The sequence below is a fragment of the Nomascus leucogenys genome, chromosome 19 (assembly GCF_006542625.1).
Source record: "Nomascus leucogenys isolate Asia chromosome 19, Asia_NLE_v1, whole genome shotgun sequence".
NCBI lineage: Eukaryota > Metazoa > Chordata > Mammalia > Primates > Hylobatidae > Nomascus > Nomascus leucogenys.
Window position 1 is genome coordinate 55,364,000 of NC_044399.1, and position 18,725 is coordinate 55,382,724.

The 18,725-nt window shown below is 44.8% G+C and overlaps 1 protein-coding gene across 1 annotated transcript in view; it reads left to right on the forward strand.

Moving 5' to 3' along the window:
- Nucleotides 1–18,725, forward strand: part of XDH (xanthine dehydrogenase) — a 74,031-nt gene that overhangs the window by 24,097 nt on the left and 31,209 nt on the right. Inside the window, exons 10-20 of the mRNA XM_030799890.1 lie at nucleotides 2,341–2,433; nucleotides 3,029–3,180; nucleotides 4,449–4,542; nucleotides 6,199–6,308; nucleotides 8,981–9,165; nucleotides 10,685–10,859; nucleotides 12,275–12,358; nucleotides 13,815–13,984; nucleotides 15,748–15,871; nucleotides 17,576–17,695; nucleotides 18,171–18,267. Coding sequence (XP_030655750.1) covers nucleotides 2,341–2,433; nucleotides 3,029–3,180; nucleotides 4,449–4,542; nucleotides 6,199–6,308; nucleotides 8,981–9,165; nucleotides 10,685–10,859; nucleotides 12,275–12,358; nucleotides 13,815–13,984; nucleotides 15,748–15,871; nucleotides 17,576–17,695; nucleotides 18,171–18,267 — 1,404 coding nt within the window. The remainder of the gene's footprint in view (nucleotides 1–2,340; nucleotides 2,434–3,028; nucleotides 3,181–4,448; nucleotides 4,543–6,198; nucleotides 6,309–8,980; nucleotides 9,166–10,684; nucleotides 10,860–12,274; nucleotides 12,359–13,814; nucleotides 13,985–15,747; nucleotides 15,872–17,575; nucleotides 17,696–18,170; nucleotides 18,268–18,725) is intronic.

The window sequence follows — 18,725 nt, forward strand, 5'->3', positions numbered from 1 at the left end:
TGTGACCTCAGAAAAGTTGCTTGTCCTCATCTGCCCTCATTTTCTGTTTTTTATATGGGGGAACTAACAACTCCTTGAAGGATTGTTTTGGGTGTGAAATGAGATCCTTGCATGTAGTTGACTTCTCTCCATAAACATTTACAGAGCGCCAAGCATGAGCCAGGTACTCTGGAAGGGGCTTGGGATATAAAGATTAATTGGACGTGGTTCCTTGCCCTCAAGGGCCTTCTAGTCTAAGGGAGGAGGAACTAATTTAAGCAAAGTGTCTAGGCCAGTGTCTGATGGACACTAGAGGTTCCATAAATGTCACGCTTTTGGCCCCACCACCCCGCTTTTCCTGGGGGATGATGTGATAAGATAAAGAAGAGGAGAGCTCCAGGTGTGACTGTGTTTGTGTTGCCTATGACCATGGCCACCTGCCCTGTCAGTGCCACCACCTAGGATGTGAGGCCTGGAATATTTGAACAGGCTGGGAGACTCGGAATATGCAGCTCTCAGCCCCAGTGCTGTAAGAGATGGTGAGAGGTCCCCAGGCCCCTGCTAATCTCTGTCGATTTCTAAACCTGGCATAGCCTATTTCTACTTTGCTGGGTCCCAAGCCTAGTGAGGATCTAAGGAGGAGACCGTGGCACAGCTGAGGACCTCTGCTGTGGAGGGGTATGCCATCCTTCTAAGCAGTCAGGTCCTGGCTCTGGTTCCTGAAGAAGCTGCCAAGCCCTGAGTTCTGGTTGGCTCCTCAGCCACAGAGAGGAGAGCCTGGCTTGGGTCAGTGCTGATGGAGTCAGAATGGGCACCGCCCTCGTGAGCACATATACATACGGTGGAGTCCCCAGCTGTGGTTTTGTGACACACTGAGGCAGCAGGGTGGGCTGAGACACACCTCAAGAAATGTGATCTTGATGGCCATGGCTCAACAGGACTCATGGCGCATGTAGCTCGGGTGTAGCTTGATTTAAGGTGGTTGGGGGAATCTTAGGAGGTCCTTCTTTTTTTTTCCTCAAAGACAGGGTCTCACTCTGTTGCCCAGGCTGAAATACAGTGGTGCAATGCCACCACAGCTCACCTCAAACTCATGGGCTCACATGGTCCCCCATCCCATCCTCAAGGGGATCATTTCACACTTGTATGCTCCTTGCCATGAGTCATCCAATGTCCTGGGCCCAGTTGGATGCCAAGAGAAAGGAATTTACAAAGATTACCTAAGCTCCACAATTAGAAATGATTTCTAAAGACCAGTTCTGTCTGTGCCACTCCCTCTTCTCTTATACATACCCCAATAGCATAGCCACCTCCAGTCAATGCAGGGTATTGGGGGAAGGCAGACAGAGAGAAAACCTTAGCAACATAGAACTTATTGTCTCAATCTGTGTTCTTTGTCCTGGAAGCTGATATTCAAAAGGGGCTGGTATTCAGGTGCTGTTTAGGATTTCTGAAGGGAGCTTAGAAGATTCTGGAATCTGGGGGCCCTCAAAGCCTAGGGCCCCCTTCAGAAATCCTAAACAGCACCCTGGGGGGTTGGGGGGAAAGGAGGTCACAGGCATTTTTTTTTTAACCTTTTCCATCTATATATTGTTGGCAGGGCTGGGAGAGATGCTGAGCCAACTGGGTCTAAGGAACAGAGGGGCACTTGTTTAACAGAGGCTGCCGACTCGTTTAGTCAGGAAGGCCAGAAACCACACACAGAGGTGTGGCCCCGCAAAGCCAGACAACTTGAAGAATTCAGGCAGATAGTGGGAACTGGAGGACAGATTTGAAGTTTTCCCTCCCATTTTCCTTTTTTTGTTTTAATGTTAAACTTTCATGTTTTTATTACGATTATACCCCAACACGAATAATCATTCCAGTACTGAAATTTGGTTATTCTTAGCTGTGCGATTAGGGCAAGAAACTTAACCTTTCTGTGCCTCAGCTTCTTCATCTATAAACAGAAAAATCATAGCACCTCATAGGGTTGTTGTGAGCATTAAATAAGCTAAAATAGGGAAAGTGCTTAGAAGGGTTCCTGACATACCTTAATTTCCTGTGTTTTCTAATGTACACACACACACACACACACACACACACACACTAGAGTGAATTCAAACTCATTTCATTTGAATTCAGGTAGGTTTTTTGAGAGGGAAAGAAAGACCTAGTTTTGGGCTGACAGTCCAAAGACTGCATCTAATCCCATCCCTGGTCTACTGAGTTGCCTATTCCCAGACACCTACAGTCACCAGGGAGCATATTATGATTGTGGATATGTCATATATCCTGTGTGTAATGGTGAGAAAAGCTGCTAAGGCCTGCCCTGGTGATACAACAATTGGCCTACAACTTCAGCTTCTTGTTTCTCTGTAGGCATTGAGATGAAGTTCAAGAATATGCTGTTTCCTATGATTGTCTGCCCAGCCTGGATCCCTGAGCTGAATTCGGTAGAACATGGACCCGACGGTAAGGGGAGGTTCACTCCAAGCTTATGGAGGGGCTGTGAGGCTGAGGATAGGTTACAAGGTGGGTGGCAGGTGTCAGGATGGTCTCCCCACTGGCTCTGGCTGCCCCCTGCTTCTCCTGGGGCCCACCTTGCACAGGGAAAGGTGGGAGGAGACCCCATTCATTGCCCAAACATCCATGGTAGGGTGCCAATGGGCAAGAGGCTGTGGGATCGTCAATCATTTTTCTCAATTCTGGCTACACATTAGAATGCAGGAGTGGGGAGGTGGGGATTGTGCTTGAGTGCTTTTGAAAAGAATGCTAGGACTTCACCTTCAGAGATTCTGATTTTAATGAGTTGAGAACTACCGGTTTAGAGGAAAGAGCATTGGTTGTAGGATCAAGAGGCCCAAGCTTGAGTACTGGCTCTTTTGTTAGCTGTGTGGCATTGGTTAAGTCACTCAACCACTCTGGGCCCTAATTTCCTCATCCATGGAAAGCTGTGAGTCCTGATTCAGCCTTGCTCAGGTTTCTGGAAAGCTTCAGAGGAAATGTGCATGAAAGCCTCTTCTGAACTGTGGGAAGAATTGCTGTGATTCCGAATGTATGTTCCCAGGTATCTCCTTCGGAGCTGCTTGCCCCCTGAGCATTGTGGAAAAAACCCTGGTGGATGCCGTTGCTAAGCTTCCCGCCCAAAAGACAGAGGTGTTCAGAGGGGTCCTGGAGCAGCTGCGTTGGTTTGCTGGGAAGCAAGTCAAGTCTGTGGCGGTGAGTTGCTGTCAGAAGCAAGCGAGGCCCGTAGGATGGAGCTTTCATCTGAAAGCAGGGCAGCCAGACTCTCACTGCGTCAGTGCAGTGGGCCTCAAACTTTAGTGCTTAGAGTTGCCTGGGAGGAGCAGTGCTTGTTCAAGTGCAGATTCCTGGGCTCCACCCTCAGAGGTTCTGATACATGGGTCTGGGATACAGCCCAGCTCTTCAGGTGCTTCTGATGAAGGTGGTCTGTGGGGTACCCTGGGAAATGCACTCCACGACTCATAGGCTTCATTCTGTGGTTGCAGAGATGAGGCTTCCTGCCTCCCTCCCCCTTCCTGAGCTTGGCTGAGCCAAACAGTAGGTGAATAAGAGATATGCTAGGGAGAAGTCAGAATTGAGAGGGGAATTTCCTTTCAGAGCTATAGGGAGAACCAGAGACAGAGCCCTCCATCAGAGGGAGGAATCCACCTGTTGATTATTCAGTCGGCCCTCAGACAAGTCCCCACATTCCCAGTTTGCAAATGGTGGCATTCAAACACCCCATGCCAATGGAAGCTCTTCACAACACTTTATGGTGTTGGAAGAAAAGCTATCTCTTCCATTTTTAAATTGTTTTTTTAAATTAAAACAAAACAGCCTACTCCTATTCCTCCCAGCTCCCACCCCAAGTACCTGTCACTTCTGATTATAGATAAGGAAACATAAACTATAGATAAGGAAACATAAACTCAAAAACTCTGCCAAGTTCCCTAGTTCTGCTAAAATCTATTTCCAGGAAGAATTTTATTTTCATTGTGCAACTGATTTTCTTCTTGTTTTCTAATAATAAGAACCCTGTATCTGATTCTTCTTACACTTTTTTGCCAAGTTACCAGGAAGTTCAGATCCCAATAGAGCAAATTGTTCAACCTTAAGTCTTCCTCCTCTCTTTCCTTGATCTATATCTTCTATTTTACTAAGTCTATATGGCTCTGTGATAAATCGCCTCAATCCTTTCGGGAAAAGGTTGAGTGAAATCACCAATCAAACAAACACACTTAAAGGGGCTTGCCTGCTAAAATTTTAGAGTTGGGATCCAATCTCAAGTGTTCTGATTTCAAATTTTGCGCATTTTTCAGAATGTCGAAGTTCTCACGGTACTGGTATTGTGACTACAGTAGGCACAGGTCCTCAGGGGTCTGCCTGCAGCAGGTGTCACCCGGCTGCCCTGTGTTCAGGAGGCTGCTACGTGAGCAGGGGTTTCCTGGGGTGGGCTCTGACTGCATGCTCTCTGCTTGTTTTAGTCCGTTGGAGGGAACATCATCACTGCCAGCCCCATCTCCGACCTCAACCCCCTGTTCATGGCCAGTGGGGCCAAGCTGACACTTGTGTCCAGAGGTGAGCTGTCTGAAGCAGATGTCCAGGAAGAAGGACTTGGGGGAGAAAAGTCTCACCAGATAGGTCATTTTCTGGAGAAACAGAGCTCAAAGTTCAGTGACCCAGCTTTCCCTGAGGTTTAGATCCAGGGAAGCAAGGAGAATGTACCTGGTTTGGGGGACAGGAAAGCTGGACCTTTTTTTTGTAGAGAATTCACAGCAGGAACTGCTACCTGCATGCCTTACCTAGTGGGGTACTGCGGCTGGGATGCACTGGCTCACCACAGCCTGCTGTTGTATCTTCAGGAATTCTGTGAGCCATTTGTGAAACACAATTATTAGTAAAAATCAGGCCAAGTGTGGTGGCTTATGCCTGTAATCCCAGCACTTTGAGAGGCTGAGGCTGGAGGATTACTTGAGCTCAGGAGTACAAGACCAGCCAGGCCATCATGGTGAAACCCCATGTCTACTAAAAACACTAAAATTAGCCGGGTGTGGTGGTGTGCACCTTCAATCCCAGCTACTGGAGAGGCTGAGTCAGGAGAATCACTTGAACCTGGGAAGCGGAGGTTGCAGTGAGCCGAGATCTCACCACTGCACTCCAGCCTGGGTGACAGAGTGAGACCCTGTCTCAAAAAATAAAAATAACAATAAATTTGTATAAAATTACAATGAACTAAATTATATTCAAAATAAAAGGAATAAATACTCAAAATTCGTCACTTCCTAAGTACTTCATTTTGCTGTTATCAGTGCTCCTTGAGTGATTTGCATCTGTTCTGTCTGTACGGTGGAAATGCTCTACAATTATGTGCTGCTGTGCATCTCTGCCTTGTCAGAGGGTCCCCAAGACCACCCCGGCTCTGATATTCACTGAGAGGATTCAGTATGCCGTCATATTCCTGGCTATGACTTATTATAGCAGGAGGATGCAAAATCAGCAAAGAGAAAAGATACATGGGAGCAAAGTCTGGAGGAACCAGGTCCAACCTTCCAGAGACTTCTCCCAGTGGAGTCACACAGTGCATGCTTAATTCCTCCAGCAATAAGTTGTGACAACACAAGTGATGCCTTGCCTACCAGGAAAGCTTGTTAGAGGCTCAGCGACTGAGGTTTTCTTGGGAGCTCGTCACATAGGCAGCCTCTACTAGCATGTGCCTAAAGTCTAGACTCCCAGAAGGAAAGCAGGGGTTCAGCATAAACTATTGTTTGTACAGATAATTTAGGCGCAGTGAGCTGCTCTATCATGGAGCACTGGGAACCCTTGTGAAGTACAAGTTCCCAAGGGCCAGGCTTGTAAGCAACCCCTACAGAGGAGAGCAGTCCAGGTTGCTGTGCTAACTCTTTCCTGCCCTCCTCCCAGCTTCACATTCAGTGATGCAACTTTGGTGGCCTGAAATTGGCTACTGGAAGTATTTACACCACAGAAATTGGCAAATGCTATAAACCAGGGTTTTTCCCCCGACACAGAACCGGTTGTTATTCACCAGCACGCCATTGCTTAAGGATGTTTAAGGATTTCAGATGGAGGATTTGGCCCCAATTGTGCCAGTCATTCCCTCTGACTGTGGGCATTGGAGACCAGCATGAAAAATCCCACTGATGGTTGTCCTTTGCTCCCCATGGGGTTCCCAGCCTTTCCCTCACGTTGACTCCTCTTCATCTTGCTTCTGTACAGGCACCAGGAGAACTGTCCGGATGGACCACACCTTCTTCCCTGGCTACAGAAAGACCCTGCTGAGCCCGGAGGAGATACTGCTCTCCATAGAGATCCCCTACAGCAGGGAGGTGAGATGTTGGAAGTGGTTCCAGGCTCTGCTCAAATGAGTCCTATTGCCAGGCTCTAGACAAAGAGATCAGAATCTGCCTCAGGGACCAACTTGAGCATCTCTCAACCTTTACATTGATGATTTTTCTCTCTGAACTTTGCCTCTATTGAACCAACCATATTCCTTTCTGGACAATGAGAAGTTGCAGGATAGGAGTCCACATGGCATGGACTGTGGAACCAGATAGCTAGAAACTTGGTCCTGAGTGAGCCATTTCACCTTTCTCAGCCCCAATTCCCTCAGCTGTAAAATGGGCACCATGTCACTTACTATAGGGTTTATTGTGAGGACTGAAAATAAACAATTCATAAAGTTCCTGGTGATGCCTAGAAGCCAATGGAGATGACCAGCAGCTAAGAACAGAATTCCAAGAACACATCTAGCTGTCAAGGATTCCTGCCCATATCAGAGGAAATTTGCTTTCCCGTGGTAAAGAATGTGGGGTTCATGTGCTGCATGAAGAAGCTGCCTGTGGCTCAGACTCTCATACTCTGACCTTAGGCTTGACGAGGTGTTGCTTCACTGACCTCGCTGTGGATTGGTGTGGATGGATTCCTGCTTTATGAGTGGCTCTTCTGGCCTGTTGGGGCAGGTCTGGGCACCACTGGCTGCCTTACTGTTTGTTCCCTGGGCCCTGTGATATCTTGACCTGGTGTGGGTCTTTCCTCTCATAGCAGCTACCAGCTCAGAACACATCCAAAAGGGCCTGTTAGAAAAGGCATCTGGGAGAGGCTTGGGGAGCCGCTGTCAGAGAGAGTGTGAAGGTTTCCCATAGCCGGCGCTTTAGCGAGTGTTCTAAGACATGTTTTGCCCTTGGTAATTTTGACCTCCTTAATGAGAAAGCTAATTAAATTAGAGCATTTATATCCCTGAGGTGGTTTCGTAATGGTTTTCTAGCTTGTCTGTATAGACCATTTTGAGCAGTGATTCCCAGAGTTTTGAATTTCACAGCTCAGTAAACTTTTTTTTTTTAATTATGAATGATGAAAGGGGGGAGGAAATAGGTGTAGCTCTATTCAGTTTTTATTTGCCAGGTATGGTCATTAACAAAATACATCCTCCCATAAAAGAAAGGAGATTTTAATACCCAGAATTAGGAAACTCTCAAGAAAGGATGTTGTCAACCTGACACTGGCAGTTCACTGTATCCCAGCAAGAATGTCCCCGTGGATGGGCACAGTCCTGGGAGTGAGCACCTGGGACCTCTGTTCCAGAAAATAGGTCAAACTCTGGGCTCAGTGCCCCAGAGCCACACTTGACATCCAAGCTGAGCTAGCTTCATCATCAAGAGGGGCTCCATGGCTTCTTCAGGGAAAAGCCTGTGGCCATTTGGCGGCCTCAACTGTGGGCCTCATTGTACTTTTTCCAATAGATCTCCTCTCCCTAAACCTGCTAATTTTGGTGTTCATCAGAATTTGTGGTGCCAGAGTGAGTACAGACCTCAAAAGGAACCTGACACAGAAAGGGCTTGAAGTCAGGTGGCTCTTTCCTGGAAAGTAGTTCATGCTCTCCTCCTATCCTTAAAGAAAGATCCTGGCTCGAACCCAGGAAGGAAAATGTGTTTAAAGCACAAGGGCAGTGATTGTTGCATAGTGTGATAGTGATATTTTCTTTCTTTCTTTCTTTCTTTCTTTCTTTCTTTCTTTCTTTCTTTCTTTCTTTCTTTTTCCTTTCTTTCTTTCTTCTTTCTTTCTTTCTTTCTTCTCTTGCTTGCCTTTCTTTCTTTCTTTCTTCTTTCTTTCTTTCTTTCTTTCTTTCTTTCTTTCTTTCTTTCTTTCTTTCTTCTTTCTTTCTTTCTTCTTTCCTCTCTCTCTCTCTTTCTTTCTTTCTTCTCTTTTTTTTGAGACAGAATCTCACTCTGCCTGCTGGCCCACACTGGAGTGCAGTGGCATGATCACGGCTCACTGCGGCCTCAATGTCCCAGGCTTAAGTGATCCTCCCACTTCACCCTCCCAAGTAGCTGAGACCACAGGTGTGCACCACCACACCTGGCTAATTTTTTTTTTTTTTTAGAGATAGGGCCTCACTATGTTGCCTAGGCTGGTCTTGAACATTTGGCTTCAAGTACTCCTCCCGCCTAGTCCTCTGGGATTACAGACGTGAGCCACTGTGCCCAGGTTCTTTCACCAAGATTTCTGAACGATGCCAACAGACTGGTGGGAGAGGCAGGTTAGAGAGGGCACTGTGGAGGCCACAAGCAGAGGATGCCAAAGGCCAAACAGACTCAGTCCCCAGAGAGGCTGGGTGGGCACTGATAGTGGGCACCAGGGTGGGGAAGGTAAGGGGGATGAGGGGTTTCTGAGGAGCTTTGTGAAAGCACCCTTCCTCCCCTGCAGCTGTTGTTCAATGGAGACCACCCAGTTCTACTTTGTCCGTGACCCTCAGCTTTTCTGACTAGCAGGGAGAAATACTGTTTTTTTTTTTTTTCAGCTTCTGGGAATGTTATCTGGAACCTCTCCTAAACAGGTGGTAATCAGTTACGTTTGATCTTTGATTCCTGGGGCCAGCTCACCCACTGATGTGTGATGGTGTTATCCCCTTACCTCTCCTCATAGCCCTGTGGTTTGGGTCTGCCATTTGCAGCCCCTGCAGAGCAAGGTGGAAAACAGGCACCTTCCTGTTCTCTTTTAGGGGGAGTATTTCTCAGCATTCAAGCAGGCCTCCCGGAGAGAAGATGACATTGCCAAGGTAACCAGTGGCATGAGAGTTTTATTCAAGCCAGGAACCACAGAGGTAGAGGAGCTGGCCCTTTGCTATGGTGGAATGGCCAACAGAACCATCTCAGCACTCAAGACCACTCAGAGGCAGCTTTCCAAGTAAGAGATAACAGCGGAATGAAACTGCTGCTAATGTTGCTGCTACTAATAGTATCATTGTTACTGCTGCTGCTACTATGACTACCAATAGTATTACTATTACTGCTACTACTACCATAACTACTGCTACTGCTGTTACTATTGCTACCACTTCTACTTCTACTATAACCACAGCTGCTACTACTATTACCAATACTACTACTGGTATTACTGCTAGGAGTATTGCCACTGCTATGTTATTACCATTGCTGCTACTACTATTATTACTATTGTTACTATTATTGCAACTATAATTAATATTATGATTGCTACTACTCCAGCTGCTTCTACTACTAGAATTACTACTGTTACTCATTATTGTTATTACTATGACTGCTGTTGCTACTACTATCACTGCAGCTATGATCACTGCTGCAATTCCTACTGTCACTGTTATGATTAGTATTATTGCTGTTATTACTATGACTATTGCTACTACTCCTGCTGCCTCTTCTACTACTTATTCTATTAGTACTACTACTACTATTACTGCTGTTATACTAGTATTTTACTAATAACATTACTGCTTCTAATATTATTGCTACTGAAATTACTACTACTACTGTTACTGCTACTACTACTATTACTACTGCTACTAGTATTGCTGCTGCTACTATTACTACTAACAGTAGTATTACTGCTGTTATTGATGCTGCTGGTGCTATGACTGCTACTTTTTGGCATTGCTTCTGTTGCTACTATTATTACTACTGTTGCTACTATTATTACTACTGTTGCTGTTGATTCTATTACAACTGCTTCTATGACTATTACTACTTCTACTACTACTATCTATATTGTTACCACTACTGCAACTATTATTGCTGTTGCTAGTATTATTACTAGTGGTATTGATGCTGATGCTACTACTACTGCTCTGTTATTACTACTATTGCTACCACTATGGCAGTGATTAGTACTACTACTACTACTATTACTATTTCTATGGTTATTATATAACAGAAATTGTACCAAACACTTCATTAGCATTATCCTAGGAAACTCTTACAGCACCCACATAGGATCAATAAAGCTTAACTTGGAGTTTGGTTCCTTGGTTCCAAAATTCCTGGCTTTGTCATTTACCAAATAGGAAACATAAGTCAAGTTTCTTAACCTCCCTGTGCCTCAGTTTTCTCATTGGTAAATGGGTGTAGGAATTTTCCTTACTACGTTTTAAAATTTAAATTAAAAGTGAGAATTCATATAAAACACTTAAGATGTTGCCTGGCATATTGTGAGGACTTGATAGATTTTAACTGTTATTATTTTGGTGGTCTTTTAAAATTGTATCTATTTTTAAAGATGAGGAAACAGAGGCTCGATGAGGTTAAGTTGCCTAAAGTCACCCACCTCTAAGTATCCAAGCCAAATTTTGAACCAAGCTTTGTACAGCTCCGAGGCCCTGGGCACACAGCTGTACACAAAGGGGTCTGGAGGGCTGGGCAGGAGCGCTGTCCCACGCCCTGCTCTCTGGCAGGCTCTGGAAGGAGGAGCTGCTGCAGGACGTGTGTGCGGGACTGGCGGAGGAGCTACATCTGCCTCCCGATGCCCCTGGTGGCATGGTGGACTTCCGGCGCACCCTCACCCTCAGCTTCTTCTTCAAGTTCTACCTGACAGTCCTTCAGAAGCTGGGCCAAGAGAACCTGGAAGACGTGAGTGGGGCCTGGCCAGGCACAGGCTCTCTGTAGCATGTTTGGGGATATAAGAAGTTGGTCTGGGTAGTAAACTTGCTCCTCTCCTCTGGATATCTGAGGGCAGAATAGCAGGGACCAGGGTCACAGCACAAGAATCACGGAAATGGGAGTGACCAGCTGGCTTAGAGGCAGAGTGCTGGGCTGGGCTTTGGGGACACAGGTTCTTGCCCTGTAATCTCAGCTACTTGGGAAGCTGAGGCAGGAGAATCGCTTGAACTTGGGAGGTGGAGGTTGCAGTGAGCTGAGATCATGCCATTGCACTCCAGCCTGGGCTACAAGAGCGAAACTCTGTCCCAAAAAAAAGAAAAAAAAAAGAAAGAGAAAAAAAGGGGATGCAGAGTGTGATGAGTACGTAGGGTGGAACGGGAATGTCAGGTGGGGCTGCAATAGCCAGGAGGCTGTGGAATGCATAGGATGTGCCCTCAAGAGAGAGTGCAAGGTGAGGTGGGGCCCCACTCCTGAGATTTGTTCACCAAGAGTTTATTTTGCGCCTGTCCTACGCCAGGTTGCACGAGGTGCTAGGGGGCAGCTCAGTGTCGGGGAGAACATGGACAATAAAGGCCGCATTTGGGAGACAACTGCGGAGATGGAGTGTGGAAGGGTACCAAAGCGGAGAAGATGTCACTGATGCAGGGACAGCAGAGATAAATCCCTCTTTAAAAAAAAAAAAACTTTAAAAATACAGGATTGGATAAAGAAAACCTAAAATTACTCTTATTGTCAAATCCCAGAGAAAACCACTGCTAAGTATTTTGGTTATTTTCTCTGATCTTTTTTCCTGAATTTATCTGTCCATCTATCTGTCATACTGTTTGTCTGCCCCATCTCTCTCTCTGTTTCTATCTGTCCTTCCATCCATCTATCAATATCTGTCATCTTCCTATCTTTTGATGTGGATATATTATTTTCTAAATAGACTTGGGACCATGCTGCATATAGAGCTTTAAATCCCTCTGTGCTTCCATTGGGATTATATTGTGAACATTTTCTGTATCATTGAATGCTTCCCATGGAATTGAGGAGGGCAGGGAAGCTTTTTCCAGGAAGCCTGGAGGAGAAGGATATTCCCAACAGAGACAGCAGCAGGCATAAATGCAAGAAGGAGGGAAAGAGTTTGGGGTGTTGGAGAAAGTACAGACCATTCAGTCTACAGGGTACACTGAGGGGCTAGCAGTGAAGCTGAGGCTGCTCTTTAATTCTGAGCTCTCGGAGCCCACGTTTGGATGCTGAGAGATACGGCCAGCACTCAAAGGGGGCATGAAGTAAAGAGACAAGGGGATCAGTTATCAGTTTGGTCATTTTTATGGACAACCAAGGAAGGGATCAGTGACTGAAATATAATCCTGATCACCTCTGTTATCTTGTCTCCACAGAAGTGTGGTAAACTGGACCCCACTTTCGCCAGTGCAACTTTACTCTTTCAGAAAGACCCCCCAGCCAATGTCCAGCTCTTCCAAGTGAGTACAGTCAGTGTATGGCTAATATCAGGGGACTTTGCAGGCCACCTGAGTTGGCTAGTGGCTGACCATCGGCTAATGACTAACTTGAATTGTATATAGGTGCATAAAGCTCCTTACTCTTGTGCGTAAATATCCAGTGAAGAAAATGGGAACCTTATAGATGTTAATGTCACTATTTCTCCCTTGTTTGCCTAAATTTCTCTCTTTGGGATTAAACTCTTAGCTGCACCTCTTCCTTACAAATTTTTTTTTTACATGATGGATAGTGTGCAAAGCCAGACGTCTTCTTGAGCATGCTAAAACAAACAAACAAACAAACCATCTATCTACTCCAGCTTTTTGAGAGGTGCTACATAAAGGGTCAGCAAACTTTTCCTGAAAACGTTTTAGATTTTGTGGGCCAGATGGCTTCTATTGCAACTTCTCAACTCTGTCATTGTAGCACAAAAGCAGCCACAGGCAAAACAGGAATGAATGATTGTGTTGCCTTCCAATAAAACTTCATTTATAAAAACAGGCAGTGGGCCTGTGTTGGCCCCCAGGCCACAGTTTACTGCCCCTGCACACTGGAGTGTAGTTGTCCCAAGCACGAACTCTGGAGCCTGACTGCCTGAATTTGTATCCACACTTTGCCATTTCATAAGTGTGCAACCTTGAACAACTTATTTATCCTCTTGTGTGCCTCTTAAGCAAGTTAATTATACCCACCTGCAAATGTGGATAATCACATACCTGTTTCATAAGATAGTTTTGAGGATTAAACGTGTTAATAAAAGTAAATTGCTTAGATGGTCCCTGGGATATGGTGAAACACTCAGTGAACATTAGCCATTGTTATGATTACTTTGTAAAACAAAAACAGAACTTTATTATAAAATCAATAATTTAAAACATTTTAGAAAATACAGAAAGCATAAAGAAGAAAATAAAAATCACCAACAATTCTACCTCCAAGAGCAAATTATTATTATATTTTTGTTTAATTCTTTTCATTATTTCCTATGCATATATGGACATATATATACTATATTTATAGCATATATTATCTTTTCCTACATAATTTGAATTATCGTCAAACACAAACACAAATGTTTTGTGTCATGTTTTTATGCTTGCATGAACAATCTTTCTAATTAAAGTTTTTCAAAAGTATGTTTTAACGGTTGCATACTATTGCGTTATATGGGGCTGAATAATTTATTTACCCAATCCCCAGTTAGTGGAAATGTAGGTTCTTCTTTTTCTTGTTGTTCTTTTGTATAACAACACTAGGACCACCCTTGCCATCACTTATGCACCTTCCTGTTCCCTTTGCCCCAAGCCCCTCTGAATTCTTTATTCTTACCCCTCGGTGTGCTTTGCCATGTAGCCTGAAGCTCACCAGTGTCCCCTGGGCCTGTAGAGGGGCAATGTCCTTGGCAGCTCACCCTGATTGATGACCCTGTCATTCCAGGAGGTGCCCAAGGGTCAGTCTGAGGAGGACATGGTGGGCCGGCCCCTGCCCCACCTGGCAGCGAACATGCAGGCCTCTGGTGAGGCCGTGTACTGTGACGACATTCCTCGCTACGAGAATGAGCTGTCTCTCCGGCTGGTCACCAGCACCCGGGCCCACGCCAAGATCAAGTGAGTGTCACCGCCAGGAGGAGCTGGTGGAATGCTGTGAGGGGGTCACTGGCAGTACCCAGGAGACTTCTCTCACCCTGCTAGGCCATGGAGATGCAAAGATAATGAGGTGCCTCCAGGACCTCCCAGGCTAGAGAGAGGGGAAGACCTTATAGGCAGGTCCTGTTATTATCTCTCTGTTCCAGATGAGGAAACTAAGGCACAAGCAGGGTATGTTACTTGCCCCAGGCCACACAGTTGGTAAGTGGCAGAGTTGGAATTTGAAGCCAAGCAACGTGAGCAACTATGTTGTGCTGCCTCAGGATGTTCAAGCCAGAGAGCATGAACTTCACTTCCTGGTGGGCGTTAGACACATAGCCTGCTGAGCAGATCAGCTAGGAAAAGCCCTTCCTTGGGCCCACTGCGTGGACTAGGAATCAGGTTTCCTTGTCATTGGTCTTTTCTCTGCTGCTGCTCCTAGTTTGGAGACGGGCTCCCTCCAGGAATGGTGAACCAGGCACAGCTGAAATCCAACAGATAAATAAACTTGTCCAGGTCCCTGAAAACAAAAAAAAGTGTTTAAGTTCCTATGGTTTCCAGCTATAGGATACATTCTTTCCCTTTTGTTCCTTGTCCTGAGCCCATAGTGACAATACCACAACCCACATTGTCTACACTCAAACCACCTCCATCCAAGCAATGTGTGAATGGATGGAAGAGGATGAGGGGGTTGACATTGTCATAACTGCAACAATTGGGGCCTTCCCGGGCTGCACACACTTGGAAGTGGGTGTGGCAGGACAGAGCTTAACCCTCCTAACTTTCAGTTCCAATAATCCCAGTCACGCTGCTTTCTGGCTTAGTGACTTTGGACAAACTACCTAACTTCCTTGAGTTTGAGTTTCCCCAAACATAAAATGGGAATTAGGATAAGTACTTTCAGGGTATCTTGTGAGGATTAAGCATTTGGAAGATGGTTAGTACTTCAGGGCAGTTTCCATACCTTTCCCTGAAATGTGTTGCCCTATTTCCCTGTGGGGGCATGTGCCAGTGTGATGAGTACATAGTTGAGACTGTTATCCTTGATCATATATTCAGGCATTCTCCCTTTGAGGTTCATCGATTAAACCTCCCTTTGAGGTTGCCTAATTATGGTAGGATGCCCTGTCGTGCTGGGATAGCACCATGAATGTGGGGAGAGAAATCCAGCTTTATGAAGCTGTTCAGGGCCATTGGATCAATGGCACAGCAGGGCTCCATGTGCTGATTTTGGAAGGGGGTTAGGTGAGATGCGTGCATGAGCCAGAGCTCTCCAGAGTAAGTGCTGTTTGTTCTGATATGGCTTGCTTGTACTTGGAGACCAGACAGGGCGTCATGTAAGGTCCAAAGAGGCCTGGCCTGCCTTATTCACTTTATTTATTTTTAAATGCAGACAGGATCTTGCTATGTTGCCCAGGCTGGTCTTAAACTCCTGGGTTCAAGTGATCCTCCCACCTTGACCTGCCAAGGTGCTGGGATTAAAGGTGTGAGTTACTGTGCCTGGATGGCTTATTCATTTTATATCCCCAGCAACATTCAGCATAGTGGCCTGAACATGGTGAGGATTTAATCGACATTTGCAGAATAGAATATAATTGAATTAGAATCTAATAGAAAAGAAGCAGAGAATTGAGGAATTAGGATAGAGCCAAGCCAATCAAAATAAGAACAGGGTTGTCCAACCAGGTGATGGGTCCCCTGCTCCAGCCTGCTGCCCTGGCCCCTCACACCACTCATTCTTGCAGGTCCATAGATACATCAGAAGCTAAGAAGGTGCCAGGGTTTGTTTGTTTCATTTCCGCTGATGATGTTCCTGGGAGTAACATAACTGGAATTTGTAATGATGAGACAGTCTTTGCAAAGGAGAAGGTAGGTCTTGGATTTTTTTTATGTGAAGTAAATTGAATAAGTATTGAAGTTTTAATTTGTGTACATTGCTCCAAACTCCTGATCTGGAAAGGTTATACATTTGCATGGATTGTGGCCATCATCCAGTTGGCCCATATTCAGGACAATCCAAAAAGGGATAGAATATGTTATTTGTTTATTGAATTGATGGCTGCTGTTTGTACATGGTAGGATGTCTCTGTGCCAAAGTGGCAGTAAAACAAGGCTGGTGATTGCTTTTGAACTAACAATTGGGTTCTTAAGGGACAACAGTAAGCTCCTTAATTAAAATAAAATAAGAATACATTTAATAAACAGTTAGTTAGAAATCACGATACCACCACTACGTGAATTGGTAATTCACTTACATGAAAGTTTATCTATTGATTTCAACTATATGGAATTCTGCAACAACAAACAAAATTTTTCAAATGTTTAAGGCAGCTGCTACGAAAGTCCTTATATTTTACTCACGGGATAGTTCTCGACAGTCATTTTGTAATTCCAATGGACATCGAATGTTGCAAATTAGACATGAATGGGTATTCTGAAGAGTGAATTCATCTTATTATTGATGTAAAAGTGAGGGAGAGAACAAAAAACTAAAAATATGAGAACAAGGACTCCATGAGGAGAGCATTTCATAGAAGAACAAATTGCTTTACATACTTTAAGAGCTTCTCAAAGCAGTGCTAGCGTTATGGCTAGTGAAAGTCAGCCAGATTTAACCACCATTGCACTAACCAACAGCCAGATTTAACCACCATTGCACTAACCAACCAAGTCAATAGCTTATTTGGGCCACAAGAGATAATTGTCAGAGACATGCATGCTAATTGTTGGTTCCTATTGTCAGAAACCTCGTCTTCTAAAGTGATGTGTTGGACAAAAAATTTTTATTGTTTACTTTTTTGGGGATGTTGGATGAAAATTATCTCTGAAGGAGATCCATTAAGCTTTTATGAAACTGAATTATTAAACAAAATAAAGCAACAATCATTATCATATAAATTTTTAAAAATCTTTTTATGGGTCATCAAGTCTAAGAACCAGCATTTGAGAGCTACTGCTTTTGGGTATTAGGTGGAGTATAAGACATGATACTTAAAAAAGAGTATCATGTCTTATAAGTATATGTCTCACAGGCCTTATATTGATGCTTACAGCCTTTACAGGATTTGAGAAGCTTTTGGTATAAATCTGGGAAATAGAACATAAAAGAGAGTGGTGTGGTGAAAAGAAAATAAAACTGGGGGTCAGGGCCTAAGATTAGTCATGATTTGTTAATAGTAACTAGCCAAATGTGGCCTTGCCTTCTGAGTCTCCATAGGAAGACCAATGGTGTTGGAGTGAATCTGAATTGACAAATGCACTTCCTGGTACCATATCCCCCTTTCTGCTCATGGCAAACAAGTAATCAATTGCCACATTCTATCTGGTTCAGCTTCTCAATAGTCTGCCAGTACTAAATACTCAGAATTGGCCCTTGAGATGAAATGTGTTTGTCATCTTGATCCTAGGGATCCTCAATCAGTAGGATGAGGAAATTAAGAGGCCCCAGGGCATTCCTAAAATGTGCTTTGATTGTAAGGGCAGGGACTTCTTTTGGCTTTTTGAACAATCCAAAAATAATTTGTTTCACCATGAGCCTGGTTGCACTCTTTAACAGTCTGTCTCTGCTACTAGGTTACTTGTGTTGGGCATATCATTGGTGCTGTGGTTGCTGACACCCCGGAACACACACAGAGAGCTGCCCAAGGGGTGAAAATCGTCTATGAAGAACTACCAGCCATTATCACAATTGAGGTAACTGAGAATGGGCTGCTTGTGTAGAGAAGTGAGCTCCCCATCCCTGGATGTGCATTTATTAGGATCCCCTAGAGAGGATTTGAGCAGCAGGTAGGGATTTGACTAGATGGATTTTTAAATCCCTTTCAACCCTGGGATTAGGGGTCCATGAAACCTTCCCCTTTATGATCTTAGGCCCAGTCCACTAACAACAGCCAAACTGAGTTCCTCCTTCCCAAAATTTTACCTCCATCTGGTCCTTGTGGTATTCTTTACTTTTCCTCAAGGTCCAGGGTTGTCCACCTACAGCTGAGGAAATGGAGGAATATGATTCCCTGGGCTACAGTAGAGCTTACTTCAAATGAAGCATATAGAGATTCATTTATGGAAAGAAAGAGTCAACAATTCAGAGAGCTTCTCTTCCCCTAAATCAGAACCCATCTTTCCCTCCCTGCTAAAAGCCACATTTCTGAAACTTATTTGTGATCCTCAGGATGCTATAAAGAACAACTCCTTTTATGGACCTGAGCTGAAGATCGAGAAAGGGGATCTCAAGAAGGGGTTTTCCGAAGCAGATAATGTTGTGTCAGGTAGAGCCGCTCCATGCCGCAGTGGGAATGGGGTGGCCCTGGTTTGCAAATTAAATTCAAGAGATATGCATTGAACTCTGAAGCAGGGAAGTGATTTCCAGACATTTCCCAACAGAAGATTCCCTCTGTTACTACAATTTGCTACGTTTGTAGCAAAATAGTAGACAGTTGGCTGGGAAAGAGCTTCAGTTATCTTAATCTCTACGCTCCCGTCTCTAGGCTGGACCTAATGATTCTAGAGAGATTCTAGAATATTCTGATCTGGAAGACCATCTAGGGATCATAACAGCCACATATGCCTGACAGCCTTAGGTCTGCCAGGCCTCTAACCGCATAAATGCTCATCCTCCCCCTACCTGAAGGCAGTCCTTACCCATCTTCGACTAGCATCCTCCCTCCTCTTCCCTTTGCCCTGCTCTCCCTCCACTTCTGTCTCTGACACTGTGAAATCAAATCCA